The sequence below is a fragment of the Homalodisca vitripennis genome, chromosome 4 (assembly GCF_021130785.1).
Source record: "Homalodisca vitripennis isolate AUS2020 chromosome 4, UT_GWSS_2.1, whole genome shotgun sequence".
Lineage (NCBI taxonomy): Eukaryota > Metazoa > Arthropoda > Insecta > Hemiptera > Cicadellidae > Homalodisca > Homalodisca vitripennis.
In genome coordinates this window covers 150,381,473-150,408,668 of record NC_060210.1, presented here as the reverse complement: position 1 = coordinate 150,408,668, position 27,196 = coordinate 150,381,473, and the positions used below count along the sequence as shown (strand labels likewise).

Here is a 27,196-nt window from a genome sequence, read left to right as displayed (position 1 = left end):
TATACAGCCAGAGTATTGCTGAATAGTCATGCCTTTTCTATAGAATTTTTAACGAATTCTGCTTAAATTAACTAGAGACATTGTTCCTTGTAGGTGCCAGAATAAACACCATTCTTAAAAATTTGTATTCAGCTATGAATTTTCGATCCCCTATTCCAGGTGGCTAATTTCATTCTAAAAATAAAATTTTAACAGGCTATTTGGAAAATAATAAAAGCATTTTTGTAGAATTACTCAACATATTGCAATTTGAATTTATTATTAATCTCCCTTTATAAAGTATTGACTGTTTTTCAGCATATATTAATAGCATTCATGAAAATTTATATTTATCTTCGAAAATGCAAGTGTGAAACTAAAAGCTTTGTTCATGTATTCAATATAAAAAATATGTTACATATTTTACTAAACATAACATAGCCTATTACTACTTAAGTATGCTGATGTATTAAAAATCAGCGAGTTGAATAGAATTGGATTTACAGTATATTTTTGTAACACGCTAAAAGTTACCCGCAGCTTCGTACGTGACTTCCTGCTGAATAACCGGGACATTATCGGCATATCCCTTTTCAAAAACGTAACAAACACCAGATCCGTTTTAGAATAATTGAAAATTCGGAAAATTCTTAACCCTTTCAGTTACCTCCAATTTTGACTCAACCAAAACTAATGCAGCTGATGATCGATTTCTTTCTTGAAAATTCCACTATCAATTTAGAGAAAAACCAGGTTACGTTCTTGTACAATTCAAAACGAATCTCAGCTATTAGAAGGATTATTAGAATCAATGCAATACGCACATTTAAGGCTTTCAGAAATCCAATGCATTTACATGTTTAATGATAGTAAATTAATAAATAGGGATTATGTTCGTTTCACAAGATTGTATGTGCAGTTCAATTTGATGTTGAATGTGACAAGGTTCTAACCAATTGCAAAATAGTATAATCATATAAAATCAACCAAATCATACAAAATGTGTAAAAAATAGTAAACCATGATTGTCTTTAATACAACACACTAAAAAAAAACACTAAAATATTCATTTCAAAATTATTTTAACAATTTTTCCTTTTATAACTTATAAAATCTTTTAACTTTATTTAACAAGTATTAAAGGACCAGATAGAAAGTTGTTAAACCAATGGTGCAACTTCTTATGTTGAAGTTATATTTTGAACACTATCTATATGACAAAGTAGTAAAGAAGAATTATTTTAATGGTAATGTTGAATAATTAGTCTATTTTTTAACAATTTATGTAAAGTGTTAATTTTTATTTCAGTTATAATATTTGAATAGTGCATTTTTGTTGCGTTATAAAGTATTTCATTGTATGTATAGATGCATTATACTTAGAGTAATTTTTTAAGTATGAGTTTTATTTTTGTTTTGAGAATTATAAACAATTTGTATATTTATAATTTATTCAATCTTAAATGTAAGAAAGGACTTTATAGTCCTTACTTCGCTTTGTAAAATAAAGAGTTCATTCATTCAAAGTAAGAAGTTGAAATAACTGTAGACTTACATTTAATTACAATTTCACCTAAATCAAACAATTAACAACATAACTATCTTTATGGATCCTTAAAATCTATGTAATAATATTATTAGTATATTCAAATGTTTTTATATTTATAAAATTCCAAATATTTGTTATAGTTTTATTTCATACTTGACATGATTTTATTTAATGAAAGAAAATGTTAAATATTATACACTGCCAACTTTAAGAATACGTCTCAAAATGAGTAGAGTGCTTCCTTGTGGCATATTTCTATTGTCAACTAGCAAGAACTGTTTATTTTGTATCAATCCATATTATATGTGTTTTATCCGTTTTATAGGACAAAAACTTTTATAACATACTAAAATGAATTGAGATCTCTTGAATGTGATATCGTAAAAGGTGATGTAACTGTGGGAGAAATGAGGTGTACAGAAAAAAGGGCAAAAAGGCATAGAAGTAAAAATATTTGTACAACAGCAATCAAAATGGTTTGAAATATAACAGTTAAACATTTTACTTCAAATTAGTCAATGCTTTTAACTAACATTTTTATGTATTCTATAACTTCCCCCTCAAGGTCAAGTCCTATGTGATATACTGTTTTAATCAGATCCCCCCCCCCCAGTATCCAGATCCAAAGCCTTGGTTACATGGCTTGGTTCACTTCTATGGTGATAGCAGAACTACTAAGCACAATGTCTGTAGCTGATGTAAATTAATATTCATTTTAAGTGAAGTTTGGTTCAAAAATAGTTTCTGTATTAGTGAGTTGTACATGTACAAAATGTGATAAAAGCTATTTAAAAATAACGGAAAAAGCTCTTAAAAATCCTTTTTGAGAAAGAATGTACATGAATAAGCACCATTAGTTAATGAAAGATGAATTCAGATGGCACAGAAAGCGATTCGTGTCCAGTTTTATCCAAAACATCTTCCTGTTTATTTAACAAACAATGCAAAAATTTGTTCTGAAAATTATGTAATCTTTATTACTATAAAATTGTCTTGGTTTTTTGTACATGGATTTTATGTATCTAAAACAATTCTTTTATTATAAACTGTATATTAAATTTAGCATCAACCAAAAGCTCTGAACTCTAGATATGACTTTTGTGAATTCGAAATACATCCCACTTTGGCTAGTCCCATGGACTTGAGAAATTCCAGTATTAGTTTTGTGAGAGTATGTTTGTTTAGTTTAAAACAGCTATTTATTTAAATATTAGGTGCTGCTCACACAGTTAATATCAATCCATTGCCCAGTTTAATATCAGCTGATTAGTTATAACATTTAAAATTAGTTTAATTTCCTAAAACACACATGTGCCTACCTTTTTGAGGCCCCGGACTGTATAATATTAACCTAGTTTATGATGTTTTACAACTAAACATTTTTCAGAAAGTATTATCTTTTTACTCTTTCAATTCTTTGTAATGTATTGTATATTTTGTTTTATGCATCTGTTGGTTTCTGTGATCTCCCATGATTGGAATCCATGTCTTCATGACATAACTGTGGACCGACTAGCATGTAGAGAAAACTAATTGAGCATTTTCCAAACATTTATTGATGGTATTTAACAGCTGTTAAATTTGGCATCGCACACTATTCTCAATGTACTATAGTCGTACTGCCAAATGTAAGAGTGTTGTTTGATCAAATATAGTCGACTGTGCTCAGAGACTCAGAACTTGTATTCATGTTGGTATTGGCCATGTGTCAAAGCTAGAAAATGATTTGACAACACCACACGACGTTTATTGGCTGATAGAAATAGTCTACACGTCACCATCAGACTCCACCTGAAGTGGATACACACTGCATTACCTCAGTTGTGACAATGAATTCTGGAACCTCTGAATGCTAAGTAATTGTTGTTGGTAGAGGCATTCTACCATCAAACAGAGTACAGCCAGTAATAATATCTACAGTTTAAAAGTTTTTATTAAAAATGAGTATTGTAAGGGTTTCTTGTGAACTCTCTCTTCTCTACCACTTTTACTTCTCAATCCCACTCCTACCAAAATCAGAAAAAAAATTACTATGGAAATACAGTTAAAATGAGTCCCATTTCTCAATAGTGATTGTTTCTTATTTAGATTGATATGAATCTCATTTGAAATTTGAGTTTATTTTTAGTATAGACTTAAATTTATAAAAATATAATGGCACATTTGCATTTGTTAAGTTAAACTTGTTAACTTTCAGAGATTACTTGAATGTGCTCTGAACATATCTCAACATTTGCCCATAGAAATGTTGATTTTAGGATTTTTTTTTTAGGACTGTATTATTAAGGAACTAAATAAAAGTAAATAGAAATATTGTATTTATCAAAGTCAAAACCTATTGTCTGCCGAGCTCAGTGGTTAGCATATCAGACTAATGATAAAATGGTCAGCAGTTTGGTGCTTCTCTGAGCAATTGCTTGGGTAGTAATAGATCAGCATTTGGCTAATAATGTTGGGACAAGTAAGGTGAAAGCTACACAAAATTGTTTCACAATGATAGTAGTTGTTCTGTTTGACCAAGTGCTATTTTACTATTGACTACTGCCCGATGGATATCTTTTGTTCTGCTTAGAATAAATTAGTGCATCTGAAACAAGTAATCAATATGAAACTTATATCTTCTTGTGAATCGTATTACTACAACATCTATGCCAGATTTATCTGCTAGGTTTTGCTGTTTACATTCCTTGCTGCCCACAGCCATTATGGCTTCACCTGAAAACATGGCTAAAATACCTTTCACTAAAACACTTCTGGCCTATTAATTAATAGCCATAGAATTATTAACCATGATCTTTAACAAGCCTGTTTAAATTTTGAAAATTCTAGACAAATAAAATTTGGAGATTTATTTCAGTGCTATATATTATTAAAATGATATTAACTTATATATTTACCACCTGTAACTGTGCAAATGTTTCATATCAAACATTAATTATTCACTAAACTTAGTCACTAATTCTCACCTTCTTACCACAGGTCAATGATTTTACTGCACAACAGGACTAATTAACTCTGGCATTTAACATGTTGACTACACCAGTGCCCTAGTGACCTTGCTGACTTATTACAATTGTTATCATTACTCAAGACAGAGCCACAGTGAAAGTGTTAACAAAATAAAACATGGAAGGTAATCCTTTTTGAGCACATATCAAGTTAAAAACAAAAGAAACACTGAACAATATTTCTGAAATCTTTTGTTTTTTTTTATTACTTTGTCTTATACATTTAAAATTGAATCTTATTCAAGTAAGAAAGTCTAGGATAAACGCTAAAAGATGCTGATTATAACCATAGAGAATAAGTTAATCATAACAAAATATTTTATTAAAATCTTGTTAATGAAGATATGAAAATTATAAGACAGTGAGCAAGATTTTAGACATAAAAAGTTTTCATTCAACAAATTTCAAGTCAAACATTCACAAAGAAATCACACTAGAATAGTTACACATTTTAAAATGTAATAAAACATTTTCTTTACTTCCAAAAATTCACGACTTGTATGACATTCTGATAGACTAGGTCTAACTGCTGAAATCCCACTGTTTGAGACATAAGTAAACATGACATAATATGTCTAGATCCAAACAATAATTAAATACAGCTGTTATTCTAAAGCATATTTAAGAAAAAACTATGCATAAAACATTTTGAGGCTGTTTGGTAGTAGAGCAAAGGTATTACATTTATATCTACAATCAAGAGTATTTAAGTTTGGTAGTTCAAACTTGGGCAGAATGGTACGAGCTGCACATGCTTGATCATGGTTTCCAGCCATTAATAGTTTTGATGAACAAAGCTTAAGTTTCACACGTTGCAATGTTATACATTTGTAATTTGATAAACAGCACCTTTGCTACAGTAATTATAAGGTCTATAACGTGTATGTTATTTAACAATACAAATCAGTTCAGTCCATGTTCCACTTTATATTTACGATAGGCACTAATCTCCACACCTTCCCAGTGTAAGTCTTGAGGTAAGTTGAAAAACCTGAAAAGACAAAATTTGATTAAAATATGAAAATAACATATATAGTATTTTAGACAATATTTTAAACTTATAAACTTTATGCACAACAAGAAAGTATCTAGAAAAACATTTTGGGGAGAGTCAAGATAACTAATATGTTTCCGTAGTGGACAGAAAATAAGGTAAGTGCAGTCAATCCCCATATTGTTCCTTATAAAGTTCTTGACCTGTTTCAATGTTGAGGAACAATCTTTCAGCAGTACATGTCATTAATACTGAATTATTTAAGTAATAATAATCATTTGCTAAAGGTTAATTGAACATTTTGGGGAGTCCATACTCCTTGAACCCCTTGCTGGCTACTTCCTTGATGTATATAAATTTACATTAAAAAATATTATCTATTTCTCAAATCTTGAAGAACAACTTCATACTCCTAGTTCAGTTTTAATGTTACATGAGTAACATTGCACTTTGTGGACATTAAGGATAACAAGATATGGTTACCATTGACGTATGTCTTTCCCTGGTGAAAGGAACCAGCTAAACTGTCTTTGCTAGGGGTATACGTTTGTATATTTAATACCAAATTGAGGCTGACGAAATAGGGTTGATTGTAGCTTGTTATATTCCCAGTTTTTCAATATTACAGACAATTCTTGGAATATCTGGTATACCCGAAGTAATGCTTTAGGACTGGCAAGAGAGAGATTTCTAAAAAGAAAAATACTTTATTTGGTTCATTGTGGTACGAATGACTAATAAATGGTCATGAGAAAGCTTTTTTGGGGTTAATTCAGAATGGGACAAAGTTTGTTCCGGAGATATGATGCCATTTTTATTATATTGGCAGCCAATGAGTTTTCAACAGGTTTATTGGTTTGTTATAATAATTCCTCTGCTTGTTTTAGTTTAAACAACTCTATTTACAATCAAAATATTTTGGGTTCATCTAATTTTCTGCACTTTAGTGAAAGTTTGTTGCCAGAGCAAGTGGTTGATTGAAAGGGTTGATTAGCTTATTAGGGACAATAAGCCCCCACCAACCCAACGAACTAGCTGTGTTTGGTGACTAGCTTATTATTATAGTGCATTTTAGGGGAGGGTGTTTGGACTTCCAACCGTCCCCTTTGGCTACTGTAGTAACACTGAGTAACATATCTGGAAATTTTCTTAATCTGTGCTCAACAGCGGTTGCAGAAAAGGTTGAAATAAGTGTTCTTACTATCAAGCTTACTCTATGCTTTCACACTATAAATGTAAACAAATTGTTAAATTAATTAAAGCACATATGCTTGTGCTGTCATAAAACTATGTTTATACACACAATGTTATTGTAACAGTTGATTATATATTTTATCAGGCTCTTTCAATTAATAATAATATTTGTTTCCTTTAATATAACTTTAAAGATCAAGATGGGTTTTTTCACTACTTTAGATAACAGTCGAACTTAACCTGAAGGGACTTTCAAATTAAAAATAGACTATATTTATCCCAGATACCATAAGAATGCCCATGTAAAATTTCAGTACAATCGGTTGAATAGTTTACGTATGTAAGTAAAACTTACACACAAAGGCATTTTTACATTTATAATATTATTGGAATGTCCAATAGCTGAAGTATAAGAAACTCATAACATAATGAAACTCATAACCAAACATAAAGAAATTTTCTATTAATTCATTTTATATTATTGTGGTCAAAATAACACAACTATTCCATGAAACATTTATTTTTCAAAAATTTGGTCCCCATGGCCCTTCCTCTGGATCCAACACTGTAAGCTCTAGTGCATAGTGTTGTTAGTAGCAGACTTGGTAAATGTGTCTTAGGGGAACCTATTTCAAAATCTACTGACATACCTGAAAGTTACAAAGTCTACTATAAGCTTAATATTACAGATTTTGGTAGTTGCCATCTTTTTATTGCGTGATGGCAGGCTAAGTTGCACTGGAGGCACTGATATGGGACGCATTCTTGAGCGTAAGGTATAAGAAGAGTTAAAGAGCCCTCCTGTACCACTACCTGGACGAGATATGTCTGGGATCAAAGCCCGTTAGAAATCTTACCAGATTGGCTCCAATTCTAATTAATCTTGTGTTTGTGTCAACATAGTCAGCCACAAAATTACTCATATTTATTTTAGTATGTAAAACTATAATACCATGCTAAAAATTACTAAACTGTAAGTCTTATATTTACTACTAAGTGAACTGTATTCTATTTAGTATTTTTATTGTATATTTGGAAAGGTTACTGGAAAACATTTAATTAAATGGAGGTTCCCCTTCCAATTAGAAACTCCTTGGCTATTCAACCAGCTTTGATGGCGAAGAGCTATTTCCCTGAATTTCATCAGAGTTCTTCCATGAGCTTTAGTAAAAATAAAAGCTAAACCTCTAAATTTCTTCTTAACCATCCTTCTACCCATTTTTGGAGTCTTACATGTATCAAACATCTATCTTTCATTTTCTATTATTTCACAAAAGAAAACTCACAATTATCCAATAATCCAATAATCCAAAAACACAAATTATTGGATAATTGTGAGTTTTCTTTTGTGAAATAATAGAAAATTTATATTCCAATAAGAAGAGCTCCTCCTCCTTCATCTATCTTTCAGTTTTAATACTAATAGTTTCTTGAATTGCTCATACATCTGTAAATTATAGCCTCTATATTATATTTTTTATTTTAATCTAGTCTTATCTCCTTAAAGAGTGTAATTGCAACCTTATCCGTATATGAATGTTGAGTTTAGTTCTAGTTCACCTTCCTCTTAGTGCACCATCCGGAATCTGACACTGTTACAGACTTGACTCCTGGAATTTGGAGTCATATTCATCTGAAGAGATCCAAAAGTCAGTGACGGAGTTCAAAATGAACACTCTTAATCACTTTGACATCAGAGAAGCTGTCGACACCAGATGCCAAGAGTCAAGTTTGTATCAGCGTCTAATTACAGATTCTGCACTAAGAGGAAGGTGAACTGAAGCTAAACTCAACATTCACATTGAATCAACCCTTCCCACCATAGCTACCTTCTCTACATGTTTATTGGCTACTATTACTGGTGTTTTAAAAAAATGCTGAGAGATTATTCTATTAAACTGTGTAGGTTGTCAGTATTCTTTACCAATCTCACTGAAAAATAGCATTTTACAGGTTGCGAAGAGTCCACTTAATTTGTGTAATTTTTTACATTACTGATATTATACTTAATGTGTTCATAAATACATAGCTTCAGTATTAACAAAGTTACGTAAACTACTATGCTGAGTGACCAGACTTGATTCTAAAAAAAAGTCAAAACGTACTTCTCCTTGACATGATCCAAGACCTTGGACTTTGCTTCTGTGAGGCCAGTTGTAGCCACTTCTAGGTTACACTGTAGCTCTGCCAGTGTCTTCATCCCCACCAGATGAGAACAGTGGCCTGGCTGCTGCAGAGCGTAATGAATAGCTAGCTTACCCAGCTCCACACCTTGTTCCTTTTGCACAAAAAATAACAAAAATAATCAAAATGCAAAACTACGTATAAAACAAGACTAACCATCCTCAGTAGTAAATAGAAATATTGATACTGAACTTATCCATTTTAATTTTTATAAAAGTTCACCAAAAGTAATAAGTTATGTAAAATTTAATAACAACACGTTTTTTAATGTAAAGTATGTATTATTTAATTTTAACAATAACAGTCAGAAACATTAACTATTTCCATAAAATCTGAAGGATGTATTACTGTTAAATGCGCATTCACTTTGGCTTTATACTGAATGGTCTAGGACACAGCGTGCGCTAAGGTATCTGTCGCGGTCAACATGTTGAATTCCAGGATGGAGAAAGATCATGATAGCACATAGTGGGACAAATCAAGGCCAATTCCAAACAACAAAAAAATAAAATAGTTAGTAAGATGTATGAGGTTTGGATTTTGCTTTGATATCTCCTTATAATTGTCTCTCGCATCATAGAATTAAAATACTCATTCCCACATTCACCGGACTTGACACCCCTTGTACATTTTATATGAATACTTTATTAGGTAAAAGTGCATCAGGAGATAACCACACATGTTGACACACTACTCATGAAACTACATATTAAATTTGTTTTTCAGCTATGCTTGACAGGTGCTTATGGCAACAGAAGAGATGTATGGAGGTATATCGTTTTGATTAAATAGACTGATTGTCAATCTCACAAGGAGAAATTTCACATTTATTTCATGTACTTTCCTTTGAACACCTGTACACTTAGAATATCCCAGTAAACTTTGTAGAATCTTATTAGACCTGATCAAATATTTTATCTTGCCAGATTTTATGTTCAGTAAATCAAGGAGTTATATATGATGTTTGAGCATGTCTAGATACTGGCAATTAACAGCGATGTTTGTATACTTTAGCATATCATGTTTTAAGGCTTCTAACATCTTACCAAGTTATGCCATTTCTACCAAGTAGAATCATTTGTGAGAAAGTTATACATTTTAATAGGATACATAATGAATAGCTTAATATAAGACAAAAAGACATTACAGATCCTCACTGTGACTATTTTAGTGTCCACCCTTGTGTACAAGCCACCAGTTTTTTTATATAAATTACGTTTATCAACAATGTTATAATAGCTATGTGGTGATAAGTATATTTTATCAATGTATGTATATATAAGTTTGACAAAAATATATATATATATATATATATATATATATATATATATATATTATTTTGTTTTAATTTTATTATTAACATGTTCATGATGACGTGTACCCCATCAGGTACACATGATATTTCACAACTGCAGTCGTGTACCCAATCGGGTACACACCAGGCTTTCGTAAAAGCGCGTCATGTGCTCAATGAGGTACATGTTGCTATGCATTTCCTTATTGCGTTTTTATTGTTTGCATGTTTTGGTGGTTTGTTAAATTTGATCTCATGCTTAAATAAATACCTCAGACTATCATGTACCACATCGTGCTCACAACTGATTAGTTTTTAAGGTAATTTACATTTTTTAGGTACCCCTTGGGGTACACGGGGAAAAATTGAAGAAACATTTAGAAATAATTTTTTTTGTGAAATTGCCAAGCCTACATACTTCTCTTGTTATACTTAGAGATTTAAGGTAAAAAAACTGAATACAGTTTTTAGCCATTATATAGAAAAATTCGACAGAAAATAAAAAAATCCCGAAAAAAGCCATCGTCATGAACTTGTTAAGCTAAGAAATATACTAACTCATTTTACTTACTCAGATGCCGTTATTTGCAACTAAATTTTTATATTATTTTAACATTATATAATATGTGAGAAAAATGCAAGAATTATTAAAACTAGTACAAATTAATTTGTTTAGTAAAATAATTACAAATTGTTAAAGCTTTTTTACAAAACCAGATTTATGTTGAATTCCTTCTGAAAATTTACAAAAAATTATCTAAAATAATATCTAATAGCAGCAGATATTACTACTAGAAAAAAATGTTTTTATATTGCTATAAATGTTTCATGCAATATTTAATCCAGTAAGAACCTGCAGTAAAATAAAAATAATAATCTTATGTTTTACCTGACAGTAGAGACTTGCATTACGACACAGATCCTTCAACTCTGCCGAGGCTGGATGCCAGTGTGGAGGTCCTTCATTGGTCAGAAGACCTAGACCTGTTACTCCAGCGTTGATCAGCCCAATCTGACGACTCTAAGTAAATACCATAATTCTTATTCTTATTTTAATAATTCTTTTAAGTTTTGAGGAGTCAACCTCTTACTTAAATTAAGTAAACACGTAACTTTTAACACAAACCTCACATTAAACGCTCCAACAATGATTTCAGTGTGGTTTTTATTTCAAGAAAATTCAAATTTACAATACAGTTTCAGAAAGCTTGATTGGATGGTGATCAGGGCCGCAAAGAGGGATTAGGAGGCCAGGGGCACTTGCCTGTTAGGGGCCCAGTCCAAATGTTCTTAATTACATTGAAATAAAACAACTGATGCCCAATTTCTGAGATCCAAAGCAAAGCAAAAGGCGGGATACCCATTTGGGCAGATGCACTAAAGACCCAAGCATCATGGAAAAAGGCTGGACCAAAATACCGGCAGAGTGCTCTTAGAGTGGCCAGTGCTTTCCGCACAGTATCTGAGGAAGCAGTGTGTGTCATTTCTGGAATTCTATCTCACAGAGTCCTAGCTGAGGAAAGAGAAAACCTATACCAACGAAAGAGGTCAACCACACTGAGCCCTGAGGAACTCAGGACAGAAGAACGACAGAGTAGCATCGCACTATGGCAAACACAGTGGGATGCAGCAGTAAAGGGGAAGATGAACACACCATCTCATACCAAGGATCGATGTTTGGCTGAACTAAAATCACAGCGAGGTCAATTACTATCTCACACAGATGTTGTGAGGGCACGGCTGCTTCCAGGTGTATCTACACCGATTCAAGCATGATGATTCCCCGGAGTGCCCGTCTTGCCCAGGAGTCCCTACTTTTCTTGCCTTATTTCTGGCAAAGTCAAAGACTGTTACTTCAATCAAAACTTAAAGGCATTGCAATGTTGTGCTTTATACATACTCAAAATCATAAAACAGTTCAACTGATCTTCAATCAGTGTTGATGACTTTTTGTTTTCATTAGAGTCATTGTACTAAAGGTTCTCATGATGCCACTAAAAGAAGTGTACAATCAAGAGCCTGAGACAAACACAAATCATTGAATTAGTTTAAAACAGTTTTTTTTATCTCTTTGAGCATATTGACAGCAGAACTGATTTACCCCTCTCCTTCAAAACTCAGCAAGGAACTTTTCAATATTATGAAATAGATTCTCAACTCTTCTAGTAAATCATCTTTTATTAAATAGTTTGAATCTGTGATTACAAGTCGATTTATTATAGACTCAATATTGGCCTCACTCAAAGCATCAAATTTGTAGGAATAGAAATTATGGGTGAAAACAAATTTGAAATTTCACCAAACGTATTGGCCAAATCTTGAATTTCCGTTGATAATAAATCAAAGCATAGGTAAGAATACTTTTACTTATATCAAGCTTCATTTGGATTGAAAATGTGTTATCCACAGTTGTCATCAAAGATCATTTTATTTTTTATCTTGTTAGAATTTCTCTTAAGGTTGAATACTAAAGCTTGCTGCTACGAGCTTTGCTTTGTCTAACAGGACAGATCAGCTATTTCTAATGTCAGAAACTATATCTCTCACTATTGTCTCTGTATTTTTTACAGATAGCTTTTGGCATTGTAGAACTTTGTTCTTGTTGTCGATGCTCTGTGGAATTGTAAACCAGATTATAGTGAGAAGGATGAACTGAAATGATTTAAGCCATTGTATGATAGAACCCGTTTCAGCCTGTTTCTGTTAAAATATCAAGTTCTTCTTGTATTGTACAAGGCTTCCAATATTTCACAATATCTTTTAACAAGCGGGCATGTACCATCCACTCTTGTACTCCATCTGGTGGTCAAAATAAAGTGTAAAGATGTGTTTCTTGCTAAGTCTTCCGGCGACATAAACTGACACTGAAGAGCTTATACAATTTGAGTATATTTTCAAAATATGATTTCACTGTTTTGTTTGTTTCAAAACCATTTAGGGGTGGAACCACAAAGATTGATGGAATGAGCTGCACATGGTGTGATGTATGCCTGTAGGTTTCTTTAAGAATTATAAATTTAACATCTTTAAATCTCTCACATATGGTAGATGCATTGTCATATGCTGAGCCTCTGCATGATAAATCTAAACTGGAGTTTCTTAGTACAGTTGTGATTTATTCTGCAATCTCCTCGTATATAATTATGAAAACTAATTGTTCTTTTTGCGACAGACCTGGTGTTTCTTTAACTATTCAACCTCACTGACTATATCGTGTAACTTTTCACGACTTTAAAATTCATTATGGGTTTGCCAAGACAGATAGTGTGCTTGTAATCTTTTGCCATCAGCTCTTACTTAGTTCATTCACTCACACTAGATGATGTAAAACTTATCTATTGTATTTATCTACGACATTTAAAGTTGATAGAAAACACATCAGTGTCATCTCTATCCATGGTAGAAACAATACTCTATCCTCTGAAATAACGTTTCTCTCAGCAAAACTAAAACATCAAAAAGTTCTCTAAGAATTGTTTTTCATGTGGCTCCTTCTGAAGGAATAGATTTCTGTGATGCTTTATCAATATTATTATTCTGGCCTTTCAAAGTGAATCAAGAAGGAGAAGAATCAAGAATTTTTATTGTCTTGAAATACACATCAAACACAAATGTTCAAGAAACCTTTCTATTTATGTAAATTGCTGGACTCATTCATGACTTTTTAGTCATTATTTTTTGTCATAGACCTTATTCCAATTGGTTTTCACACCTCTGTTGACAAATTTGGAATTAGTGGCTATTCATAGTCTATGAAAAGCAAAATCATTGGCCCGTGGTGTGACTCATAGCGATCAATACTGAATGTCACAGAGAATGTTACAGGAGTTTAATTCATGAATTTAAAATGATTTAAATAAGACTTTTTTTATTTATCTGCAAATAGCTGCTAAAACATTTCAGCAATATTTAACCAAATAAATAAATATTCTTCCACTTCAAGAATATATGAATAGACTATTAGTGATATTTCTATTAGTAGCAAAAACTATTTGTAAGATTTTTGTGGTGATTGGGAACCTCCCAGTGGCCACCCCTCACCCTCTCTCCCTCTCTGTCCTTATGCTGATAAGAAAAGTTATTGTTAATTGTATTCTACTTAGTTAAATGGACACAAAGTTTTCAAACAGCACCTAGATTTTAAGTATCACTACACCTAAATTAAATATTGATAATTTTTGGCATAAAATCCATTTTCTTACAACTAGTATAATAATTTTAGGATTTACCTGGAAAAAAGACGTGTACTTTTTTATGGTGGTGTCAAATAGACAATCTCTGGAATATGTAAGGACGGCATCAATTTTCACAGGGGACTTTTCTACCACTTCCCATAATACAGACACAGGATATCCAGAAATGCCAACATAACGAGCTTTCTTCTTGTCCACAATGCTCTGCACAGCTGGCAAGGCTTCTGTCAGGATTTGCTGGAGAGGGCTGAACTCTACATCATGCACCTAATCATTAAATTATGTTTATACATAACTGATTAATAATAACTTACCTCTATACCATATTTTAATATTTTACAGTATTATTCAAATTTGTATTTTAATTCATGTACCTTAGCTTGGTTTTTTAAATGTTTTGATAAATGTTACTCAGAGAGGTGAGTCTATTTTTATCTTGCACAAAAAGTAGCTTAGAGAACAAAAAATCACTGAGCTTTAGCAATTCCTATCACTCGTGGGGCTGGAAAAATTTCATTTCTGTCTTTCCACATAATATTTTGAAAAAGAACAGATCTACAGACTTGAAATTTGGCATGAAGTTTAATTTATAAATGAGGTACACTAAGTTCGATGATGATGTTTGTCACTCCATGGGGTTTGGCTGAGCGTTAGCGAATATTTGTACATTGTTCTTATGTATGACAAACATGATTGAAACGAGAAAATAGCTGAATAAATAAATTTGTAAACAGAACTGTGTACAATCATCTGAGATTTTAACAAGTGATACTTTAATTCATAAAATAGCAAAAAAATATACTCATAATATAGTATACTGGAGTTAATGTTAAAAGTCAGTGACAATATTTCACTTCAGTGCATTCCTACCTTGTGGTACCCTCGCTAGCTTGCCATAACTTGAACACTGACTGCTATACTACTAACTTAACTTACTGAACATAAATGTAAATGTATCACGTAACAAGACATTTCGAGAAAGATTTCATCTATTCACTTTGATTTTGTTTACAACACTCAATTGTCATAGTTGGCCCCACATTGCAAATGAAGACATTCCATACACTTCCATATTTGAATATATTTAATTTGTTAGGATCTGTCATTTTATGATGTATGCAATGTGGCAAAGAAAATTATTTAATTCTAATTAGCATCAAAATTATCCTTATTTTTTTCAAATTTCAAGAAAGATTCTTGTACAGTAGGTACTATTCTCTTTCCTCTCAGTATAGAAATCCAAATATTTCCAGTAAGGTTAAACATTCTCCCTCCATATGAAGAGGTAGAAACCACCCTTCAAGTCTTTAGTAGACATAATACTGCTTTCCTCCCCTTTATTATCTTGTTCAACTTTTAAGTTGACTCATTATTGTTAGCAAAAAGAAGAAGACATTTACACAACTTCTAAAAAAAATAAAGTGATATAGTTATTCCTGATAAATACATACATTCACAGATAATACCATAAGCTGATTGTAACCTTTATTTGTGAACACACATATAAATATGACAGGAGTCGTATACATACAACCTTATAATGATTTTAATTCTACTATTAATAACTACCTAATAAACATACTGAGTATAATACTTTTAGTTATAAAACATAGGCATTTTGTATACAGACTTGTTACTGATAATGCTGAATGCACAGAGATAATATCGAGGATCAAAGATCATCAATTATTTCATTTTGCATTGAACATTGTACTTACAAAGAGGATGTCCACATAATCCAGACCTAATCGCTCTAAGCTCTTGTCAAACTCCTTTACAATTCGCTCAGCAGAATGGTCAAAAAAGTCTGCCCAAGATGTTCCGTAGCGGCCAACCTTGGTTGATATATGGTAAGCCTGACGTGGGACATCAACAAGGGCCTGTAACAATAGAAATATTATAGAAGTATAAAGACTGTGTAATAAAAATATAATATTCCAACTATGATTATAGTTATGTCAAAATGCATTCAAAGAGTTGAAAATACATCTTTAAAATTAACTTTATGATTATGAAGTATATCAGATGTTATTATAAAATCTGTGTTCATTTTTTTCCATTATAGCAATTGTACAGAAAACAAGTGACTCATAATTAAAAAACAAACAGTGTAATATAGTATGTAATATGTTATACTCACAAAAAGAAATATTATCTCTTGTTACCTAAAACTATTATGACATAGATAATCTATAACTACATAAATAAACCAAAACAACAGAGTATCAAAGGACCCGACAGAAAGTAATGAAAGAGTTATCACATATCAAACAGAGGACAGTTTTTTTTTTTTTTTTCTTACCCAAAATCAATAGATTCTTCCCTGAACCAAGTGGAATTGAAGTACCAGGTGTCTAAAACCTTTCTACCAAAAGTTATCGCATAGACGGACAATAACACGGTTTTAAGGCTGAATCGGGTCATTAATTATGTACTATTTTGGGTTGCTTCTTTAAGTAATCATTTGCTAAATAGAACTTCTGTTTTATGAGCTGATCCTTTAGTAGTTGTTTCTACTTATTTAAATATGTAGGTAGTGAATTTGATGAATAATTTTAACTTTTTTTGTAACTCTTCAGCACCATTGTACATTTAATGAAACTTTAGTTATTTTGATTTATTAGTATTGATAAATTTATTACATCTGTTACTTCCACTCAACTCTTAAACCAAACAAAACACTGATCAGTTCAGTGACCCAGCACGATCAGTAAAATATGTAAAACTTAAATTAGGCATCAATAAATCTGTTATAATCATTGTCTGCTTAGTTGATGTTCCTTGTGTATTGTGTATGGTGCATTATGATTTACCACTGCCACTGATATAATACTAGGAGTAAGTATCTTCTCTAGTTCACTTTATTTATTGCAGTATATTAAATAGGGAGGGATATACCAGCTTCAAAAACATGAAATGCCACAAGAAACTGTTTTTATTAGTACAGCTTCTGATTCATCAAATCGTGTTTACCCATTTCACAAGGTTTTTTACAATCCTCTATTTTTAATAAATAATACTCAAAAGACACAGTCCATTTACAACCCCTCCCATCCACATCTTACAATTTATTATCTACTCAGCTAATTTATCTGACATTGCCGTAGGTCACAGGAAAACAGCTTCCACACAAAATAACATCATCATCCATATAACTCATGATTGTTGCCAACTGTTTTATAGACTTGATATAGACAATAAACTAGTTGGCTTACTCTTTGCTCCTTTCCTTTTACCTACTCATTTCGTTATCATAGAATTACTAGATAATAAGTGTTTTATGTGGTGATTGGTGGAACTTTCATAATTCTCACATTTCCATAATATGTCAAATGTTAATTAATCTAATGATCTTGAAAAGTATAAAAATCGTCCCACCAGAGTATAAGTAAGAGGAATGCTGTATTTTCTTATTATGATGAAATTAATTATGACATTTTAATACAGTATTAAATAAGTAAAACATGTATAACCACTAGAAAACTATTATAATGACAAGTAATGACAGTCCATAGTGTGACAATACTCATAAATTGTAGTTCATATAATATTATACATACTTAGTTATATCTCCTTCTAAGAACATATTTTGGGGGGGGGACAAAGAAAATTGATATTTTTACTATAGTGGACAGTAAGTAAGGGCAAGTACAGACAACCCCTAATACCCCATTTTGTCCCTTAAAAAGGTTCTTGACTTGTTTTAATGTTGAGAATTCTCTTTCATGTACATGTCAATAATACTGAATTATATTTTAAATAATAATAATCGTTTGCTAAAAAAGTAATTGACAAAATTTAAAATTTGGGGATGTCTGTACCCCTTGGACCCCCTCACTAGCTACATCTTTATCCCCTTCTAATCATTAGTAAATAATCTTATTTTCAAACATTTTACATTTAAATTGAAAATATTGTTATGCAAAAAATGTATAATAACTTAATATTGATTTTAATTAATCATTCTGTCCATACCATTCAATTATTCCTGTAATCTTCACCCAAATTCAGAATTGATATCTCTAACAATATTTAATCATGTCTTTCATAAATAAATTGTTACTGTTTATATTTTATATGTTGGAACTGCACCCAAAAATTAATTGAATAGAAAATATTACAATCTTTTTTTAGAAACTTTGCTTTATGAAGTGAAGTTCTATAAAAACTTACTAAATCCAAAATACTCAATACTTGTGGTAATCAATAACATTTCTGCATTTGAGTTCAAAACATTTTTATTTTTTATTAAACATTGTTACATTAAATAGAGTTTTTTTTAGAATATTATACAGAATAAGTACGGTACATAAACAGCAAAATGGTATGGTATTTAACAACAGCACTCAAGTACTGATCTTTATAACATTATTTCTTTTATTATTAATTTTATTTCTAGTATCAGATATTTCTAATTAATTCTACATTATTTCTAAGTTTTCTTTTGGAAGTATTTAAATCTTCTATGCTAACATTATGTGGATCTTAGAATTTAGATTCTGCACATTATTATAAATCTGTACATGATTTTATTTAATAACATGTTATGTCATAAATCATGAATAAAAGTAATAACCATAAATCATCAATAATAAAATATCATAGTAACAGATCATTCAGAACCAAAAAGTCAGTGTTAACAAGAGATATTTCACTTGATTAGCTAGACTATCATCCTGGATTTTTTACTGTTAAAGGTAAAAAATCAAAGCTACCACATATTGACAACATAAACACAGTGGGCATAGTCCTTGCATTCAGATATAGTGTAAAAATATAGTATCTAATTACAGTCTCTTTATAACAATATATAGCAGTATTACAAGTAAATATAGCATGTAAAACATACCTTACCTTGCCTATTAACGACTCAGAATATGTATGCCCATAGTAAGGAGATGTATCTATGTAGTTGATTCCACTTTTAAATGCTTCCCTGATCAGAGAAATTGCTTCTGTCTCATTTAATGGCCTGAAAAAATATTCCATTAGGCCTGTAATTATACAGATCACTTCATTTTATACCTAAAATATTTGTAACCAATCATTCATAATCGACAGTCAAAAAGAAGCTGTCATAATCAAATCCTATTTTATAACCGATTCAATTTAGATTGATTATGCTTAGACTATTACTGGCAACTTAATTACAGTTTTTAAAACCAACCTTGTGACACGAGACATGTACCAACCTTAAGACAGCCGGTATAGTTGTAAACTGTGTCCACCGCAGTTCTATTATACTACAATACATCTCTATATTGTATATACTGTGGTCCATTAGGACAGGCAATACAGTTGATGCAAGTTGTATCAACCGCAGTGAATACATTAAAGATATTAGAAGCCAATATCCTTACTTTGCAGTGGTTAATTACTTTTATCATTTAGCCATGTTGTAAAAGTTTACATAGTGGTCAATAGAACTTCCTCCAACAATTATTTGGCTTTTGTACTGTATCTACTAAACTTTAAAACAATATTCTGTTTCAAAAATAAATTTAATAATACATAACAACATTTTCAATATTAACTATTATCTTCCTAATATGAATGAAGAGAGGTAGAAGTGAAATTTCAACAGTTATAAACTGCAGCCTTATGTTATCTTAAACCATGCAATATTAACATATTTTCAAGATTTCCAAACTAATGGACTTTTTTGGTAAATTCTGTGCTTTATAAAACTAAATCTCAGAGAACGCAAAGACATTAGTAGCCTTTGGGCCACTGATTCTCATGGATCTAGGTTCCAAATCATATTACTGTCAAGTTACGATAATAATAACTGTATTGTGGTAAATTATTTACTTTTTACATTAAAAATAATAAATAATAAAAACAAATTAATTCATCATAAAATAAGGATTTGGTTATAAATATTCAATTGTACTATGTTTTAGTTTTGTCTCTCTTATATATTTTAATAACTGAATTGTCCATAACTATTTATGTAGTTTAACTGATGACTAAGCATAAGTTAAACAAAAATGTTTGCTGGTTCCAAAATTTCTTGTTTTATATTTTTTTTAAACTGACGTCAAAATTTTTTTAATCATTTTATAAATTCCCTCCAAATAAAATTGTAATTTTGAGTCAGTACATTACATTTATCATAATATATATATAAAATTGTTTGCTTATTCTTACTGTTATATTTAATAATACTAAGTTTTGTCACGAAGCCCTAATAGAAAAATGTTATCTGGATTATTTTTACTTTTATATATATATATATATATATATATATATTATGATAAATGTAATATATATATATATATATATATACAGGCCCGTGCGCATGGGGGGGGGTTTTGGGGGTTCAAACCCCCCCCCCTTGAAGATTGGGATATATCATATTGTTTTCCATATCAGTTTAATTGTGCTCTATTGCGCTGTCAGTTTACGCGCATGCACGCGCAAATATTTCCAATCGTTTGATTGCACGCGATTTCCGCCTGATTTGTGTTATATACTGTTTAAAAATTGGAGCTCCGACGCGCTAAGTAACAACTTCGACAAACGAACGCTCTTTCTCAACATTACGCAGGTTGAAAAATTATTTGCGTTCTACCATGAGTGAAAATCGATTGAACGGATTGGCATCACTGAACATTCATCGAGATATTGAAGTAGATGTGAATACAGTATTAGATGAATTTTTTTCTGTACCTCGACGCATCAACTTATTGAAAGAGTAGATCACATATGTTTTTATTTGAAAAAAGTTTTTATTACTTTGTTTAAAGAATGAGTTACAAATGTATTAAAAGTATGTAGTTTTACAATTTTATAATAAACTCATTTTCCATACATATTAATTTTTAATCTATTACTTATTTAAGTTTCTTCTTTTTTATTTCATAAAATAAGTATAGAACCCCCCCCAAATAAAAAATTCTGCGTACGGCCCTGTATATATATATATATATTATATATTATATATTATATATGGACCGTATGTATGTATAATGGAACCAACCCACAATGATGTCTAACTGAGAAAAAAGAGGTTTAAAAGTTTAGCGTGGGTTCCCCCATTCCCAGTAACAAAGAAATATATTCCAGATGTGTTTAATAAACATATTAAAGGCTTTATTAAGTTGTTAAATAAAATACCACAGCAAGAAATATAATATTGGTTGATATATTAAGGAAATTGTTGGTTGGTTCCCTTATGCTTAAATTCAAATAATATGATTTGAGCTTTATAACACAAGGGAACCAATTGATACAAATGTCTGTTATTATCCTGCAATCTTGTTTAATCTAAATAAATTAAAGGTTTAAAAATACACCTCATTTTAAAAATAACTTTATTAAAAAATCTATTACTAATAAAATTACATAATATCTATTTGTATTATTTTTTAGTGTGTGGAAAACACGTTATAACAATCAGTTACATCGTTGATGAAAGTTGGATCTTTTCATCTCTCATACGTCATCACTAGTATTTATTTTTATAGTAGAACAAATTAAAAAAAACTAGAACATAATGCTATATTCACTTAATTGATATTTTCCTCAGCCTCTAGTTCAAAATCCAGATTCGCATTGAAACCATCAATATCATCTTGTACGTTGGTGTCAGAGGAAAATTGTTTGTAAAATTCCTTCGCATCTGATGGGATTAAACTCATGATTGACTTGAGATCTTTTAACTTAGGCAATGAAATCCTTTTTCCATTGGGCCATAGGAGTGGTAAATTTTCTGCTAATCGCAAGTAGCACGTATTAGCTCCTACCTTCTTCTTTTTCTTTATATCAATTTCTTGTTGCAGTCCACCTAGACTTGTCCTTACAAATATTGAGAAAGGTTTATCTTTAAAGATTTCAATTTCTCTGAACTTAAGCCATCCAACTTTTTTATTCCATCTACATCTTCTTTCCTGTTTGTTATTTTCTTTTCTAAATCTTGATGTGCTAAAGAAGTCCTCTTTTTCCATTCTTGTTACAATAAACTTGTTCTTTCTCCTACAATTTCTCCATCACACTTATGTAATCCTGAATCTGTGTACATTCTCTGTTGTGTCTTCAAGTGGCACTCGACATCCCCAAACTCTGCGTCATTGGGAAGGTAAGAATGCCCTGGAATCATGTACCTTAAGACAATGTTTTCCAAGGTCGGTGTAAGCTAAGGACATGTTTGAGGAGGAGAACTATTTTTTATGCTCCTGTTCTGCCCCCCACATGAATCGGACCACAAGGTCAATTCCTTAATCCCAGGACAATTTTCCAAAATATGCCTCTTCAAACAAGAGCCAACCTCTTGAGTACCTCGGCCAGCAGTATTCTCCAGCCAAACATTAAAATGACCTTTACCAGTTTTCCCGAATGAAATACCCAGATAATATAAAGCATGATTTGTCGTTTATAGTAAATGACATTTGTCGGCAGACGAGGTTAATTGGTAGGGTTTTTTGAAGATCAAAAGACAGCGTTTGTTTTGATTCAACAGTTTTTTGCCGTTAGTAAGTCGTCCTTGAACTGAGCTCTTACTTCTTCGACTAATTTCAGATGAGCCTCATGTTTTATTTTAATTTCATCTCTCTCTATATCACTGGTAGTTGAATTTTCCAGGGCATGTAGTGTGTCACAGGTACTGCAGGTGTCTTTCTGAAGTGGTTTCCGTTTTAGGTTAAAATCTGCATAAAATATTTGATTATATTTTGATTGGGACACAGGATGCTCTACTTCAGCCTTGTACAAACTGTACATACGTGGCAATGTCATATCAGGGGGGTAACCAGCATGATTCTGTTGTCGTTTCTACAGTAGTGGGACTTGTAATGCTGGAATTCTTTTAATGTGGTTTCGGACTTCTTCAATCCGTTTGTCTTCAATCTTGTTACATGCCAACCACATTTCCCCCCTTTCATCTTTCACATTAATCGTTTTTAAGCTTTTTAAGAGCTGTATTAATTCTTTTAGTGGACACTCTTAAGGTTTGTACGTACATATTCCTGCAAATAACAGTATTGTTAATTGTATATTTCCTTGTAAAACTGTCTTTTAGATAGTTGTACTGTTGGTCTTTTTGTTTTTTCTTTCCTGTACTGATTGCTCAAATAAACATGTTTGGCATTATAGTCCCCCCAAATCATAAAATTTCTTAAAAGTGCTTTTTCTTACTTCAAGTGACACTTTCTCATTACACTTGCAAGCACAATGAAAATCCCTGAAGTTTTTAGGGTACACAACTTTTCCTGTTTGAGAAATGTATTTTTTTATTACTATTTTTCCTTTTTTTCTGATATCTCTAGATTGATGTGCATACTTTCTCTTCCTACCTTTCTTTGGTCTTCCTGAAACTGTCAATTTCTTCAAAATCAGAACCACTAGAAGAGCTATCATCTGTTATGCTAGGCGTTTCGTCTACTACTTCTGCTCTGTTGTTATCAATCTGGGGTTCAGCAATTACTTCGACTACTTGATCCTCAATGTTCGGTTCTTCAGTATTTAGTTTCACCAACATTAATTAAATTATTTTGATTTCCAGTAATTAGTGGGTCATCATCTTGCATACTCTGAAAAAAAAAAACAGATTATTAGCTTCAGGGTCATAATAGGGCAGTTTGCTAGTCTAATGGTTAGTGTCTTGGACTATAAGTTTTAAGAGATCATGGATTTAATTACTTGGATGCTCAATCACATGCTGGGAGAATGAATGAGTTTTCTTTAAACACATTTCAGTAAAACTTGAGTAAAAATATTACTTGGGTATAAAGTATACTTTAATAAATATTCATTTTCAACCATTTATTTTAGACCATAACATCTTTAAAATAAAAATCTTTAGTTGATTAGTAGTACAGCCGACTGATTTTCTGGTTATGATCTATTCATAAAATACAACATTGACAGTACCATAGCCCTAAGAGCCGGAGCAAAGATATGTTACAAACGATCAATAATTTTTAAGACATTAAGAGATCTCTACCAGATAACTGGAAGATTTTTTACGGACCCTGAAAAGAATTTATGTATGTTAAAATTTGTATTCCTTTTTCTTACCTCATGCTCTTCCATTTCCAGATGAGGAACAATATGAAAAGAGGTAAGATCATCTGGTGCATGGTTAGTTCCATTTTCTACCATCATTCTTCCAATATTATCTGTAATTTCAATAGCACCAGATAATTGAACACTATCACCATCATCTAATATTGAATCTGTTAGACTAGGTTCTTGTGATTTGCTGGTATCAAATGAAATATTTGGAAAGTCGTACACAATTTCCATTTTTGAAATATCCAGTAGCTTGTATCCTAGAACAGAACATAAAGTTGTAAATTGAAGTAGTTCAGATTAAAAGAAGTATTTTGTCATTTTTGGCATAATTTCTAAATAAGATAGTCATGAACATGAATAGTAGCTTACCAATCCTAATTATAATAATATATAACCTAACAGCTTTGCACGCTGACAATCGAAAAAAATTAGCAATAGGCGATATTTTTTGAAACCTTTTATTTAGTATTTAATTTAGGCCTAGTATTGAACTAAAAAATCCAATACCCAAACAAAAAGTTTTGGTAACTATGCAGCAGTTGGTACTTGTGGAAAAAATAAATATTTTTAAAACATTTTTTCCATGTAAAATTACTTGCTGAACACGATTATAATGGTCTTTTTTGTCGGAAACGCTGTTAAATTCACTTAAATGCTACTTAAAGTACAGAATTTCAATGATTGTAATCTGCTGCCTTGGAACATTTAACGACTTTTTCCGACAAAAAAGACCGTCATATTCATGTTCAGCCAAGTAATTTTAACATGGAAATTAGTAAAAAAAATATTGATTTTTCCACAAGTACCAACTGCTGCATATATACCAAAAGTTCATAAATAAAGGCTAGGCCAGTTTTTGGTACGTAATACTGCAAGTAATGTGTAGAAAAAATCTTTCTGCCATTAACACCACTCTACCCTAAACTTTTGCCAGTTTGTTAGCTATTGTTATAGGCTAGGTTATGTTCGAAATAAATTTGTATCTGTCCTTCAGATAAGTTTATACCAAATCTAAACTTACCAAATCAGGCATGTTATTTTCCAACATTTCATTGAGATATCTACACCGTTTTCTCCTTCATTCTGTGTAGGTTTATGTGATATAGGACTATCATTGCAGACATAGCTATGCTCTTGTTGTATATTTGTCGACTCCTGAAACAAAGGCAATTAATTATTTATTTTACTGGAAAATATTAATTTCATCTTATTTTAATGTATATTTATTATTATTACAATATTTCATTATAAATATAAGTAATTATTAGTCAAGGCTCAAAAACCTATTATTTAACCTAAAAATTATGTGCTTACCTGATCAGTTTTCCAATAACGTAGGCTCATGATCTGGTTCAGAAGAATCAGGGGTTTGAACTTTTGCCATTTCCATAATTAACAAAGTTCTTCTTTTTTATATCCATTTTGTAACACTTAGACACAATACAGACATAAAACAATCATTTATGTTACTCTATTATTATTGTATTGCAAGCAGGTTTATCTAACTTCAAACTTGGTTCCTGTATGCAAAACAGCTGATCAAGATGAAGACTACACAACAAAGAGAATCAAGTTGGTTGGTTCTGTTATGCATATTACAAAACCAGTCTCTGAATTTTGAAACAAAGAAACCAAGCCCACTTGGTTCCCTTATTCATAATATTGAATCCGACATACAGCATTTGATGTTTTTTCATGATTTTTTTTTGCATTTGTAGTTTCAAAGCCAGTTAAAGTAAAAAAATCAGGGTCATAAATTCTTTCAAGCTCTTCAAGATGGCGGTGATATCTCAATTTCCCAAAAAATTGTTGGTTGGTTCCATTATGCATATATAGGTCCATATATATTATGATAAATGTAATGTACTGACTCAAAATTACAATTTTATTTGGAGGGAATTTATGAAATGATTAAAAAAATTTTGATGTCAGTTTTATATATATCTCTTAGAGTTGAATGAAAAATAATTGAATAAAATGTTTATCGTTGTTATATCAACAAAACTTATGTAGAATAACTAAAATTAAATTAAATTAAATAACTTCATTTTTTAGATATTATTGCACAAAAATGGGAAAAATCTATTTTCGAACTCATTTTAATAAATAAGGCAGCAAATTTTTTTTATAGAAAATCTTTTTACAGTGTTTTGTTTATTTATTTATATTGTTCTACTGATAATGTTAATCTAATTGAGCACACCAAAGATAATATTACACACTCTCTCAATTAAACTACAAGAAGTTATCACACGTTATCCTTACATTTCTCTTTGGCCACATGGTGTGTTTCATTCTATGAAAGCCCACTCAACCCAGACTCTGTCTAAGTGTGCACACTTGTTTTATAGGTAAACTCATGATTTGAATGCACATAATTAACGACACCTGATCGTTACTTACGCTTTATATAATAGAATAATAGACGTATCAAATGCACATGTATCAGCTATATCAATGCTGTAACATTCGTGGAAAGTCAATGTACACTTGCAACATAACCCTCTACCCACACAACCCGGTGTTAGACAAGCAGTGCAGAGCATAGTTGCATCACAGTGTTGGTGTGCCTACTCTACTCATACATTTTTGCATAATACAAAACAGAGTACTTTGTTCACCGGATGTGTGTTACACGCCTAAATGTAGTATGTGCGTAGTGCGACATAGACATTTAACATGATGACTAATATTGTACAACTATGATATTGATTTGTAATAACAAAATATCGGAATACATTTTTAACAAGACATGGTGGCCACACTGGCTGATAGTGGTGTACAGTA

General features: G+C 31.3%; 1 protein-coding gene across 1 annotated transcript in view; it reads right to left on the bottom strand.

The window, feature by feature from the left end:
- Positions 1–4,715: 4,715 nt before the first annotated feature.
- LOC124360334 (L-galactose dehydrogenase-like) overlaps positions 4,716–27,196 on the bottom strand; it is a 42,327-nt gene continuing 19,846 nt past the window's right edge. The window contains exons 3-8 of the mRNA XM_046813873.1: positions 19,250–19,367; positions 16,114–16,275; positions 14,432–14,662; positions 11,092–11,223; positions 8,830–9,002; positions 4,716–5,527 (exon numbers count right to left, since the gene is read on the bottom strand). Coding sequence (XP_046669829.1) covers positions 5,440–5,527; positions 8,830–9,002; positions 11,092–11,223; positions 14,432–14,662; positions 16,114–16,275; positions 19,250–19,367 — 904 coding nt within the window. The 3' untranslated portion in view covers positions 4,716–5,439. The remainder of the gene's footprint in view (positions 5,528–8,829; positions 9,003–11,091; positions 11,224–14,431; positions 14,663–16,113; positions 16,276–19,249; positions 19,368–27,196) is intronic.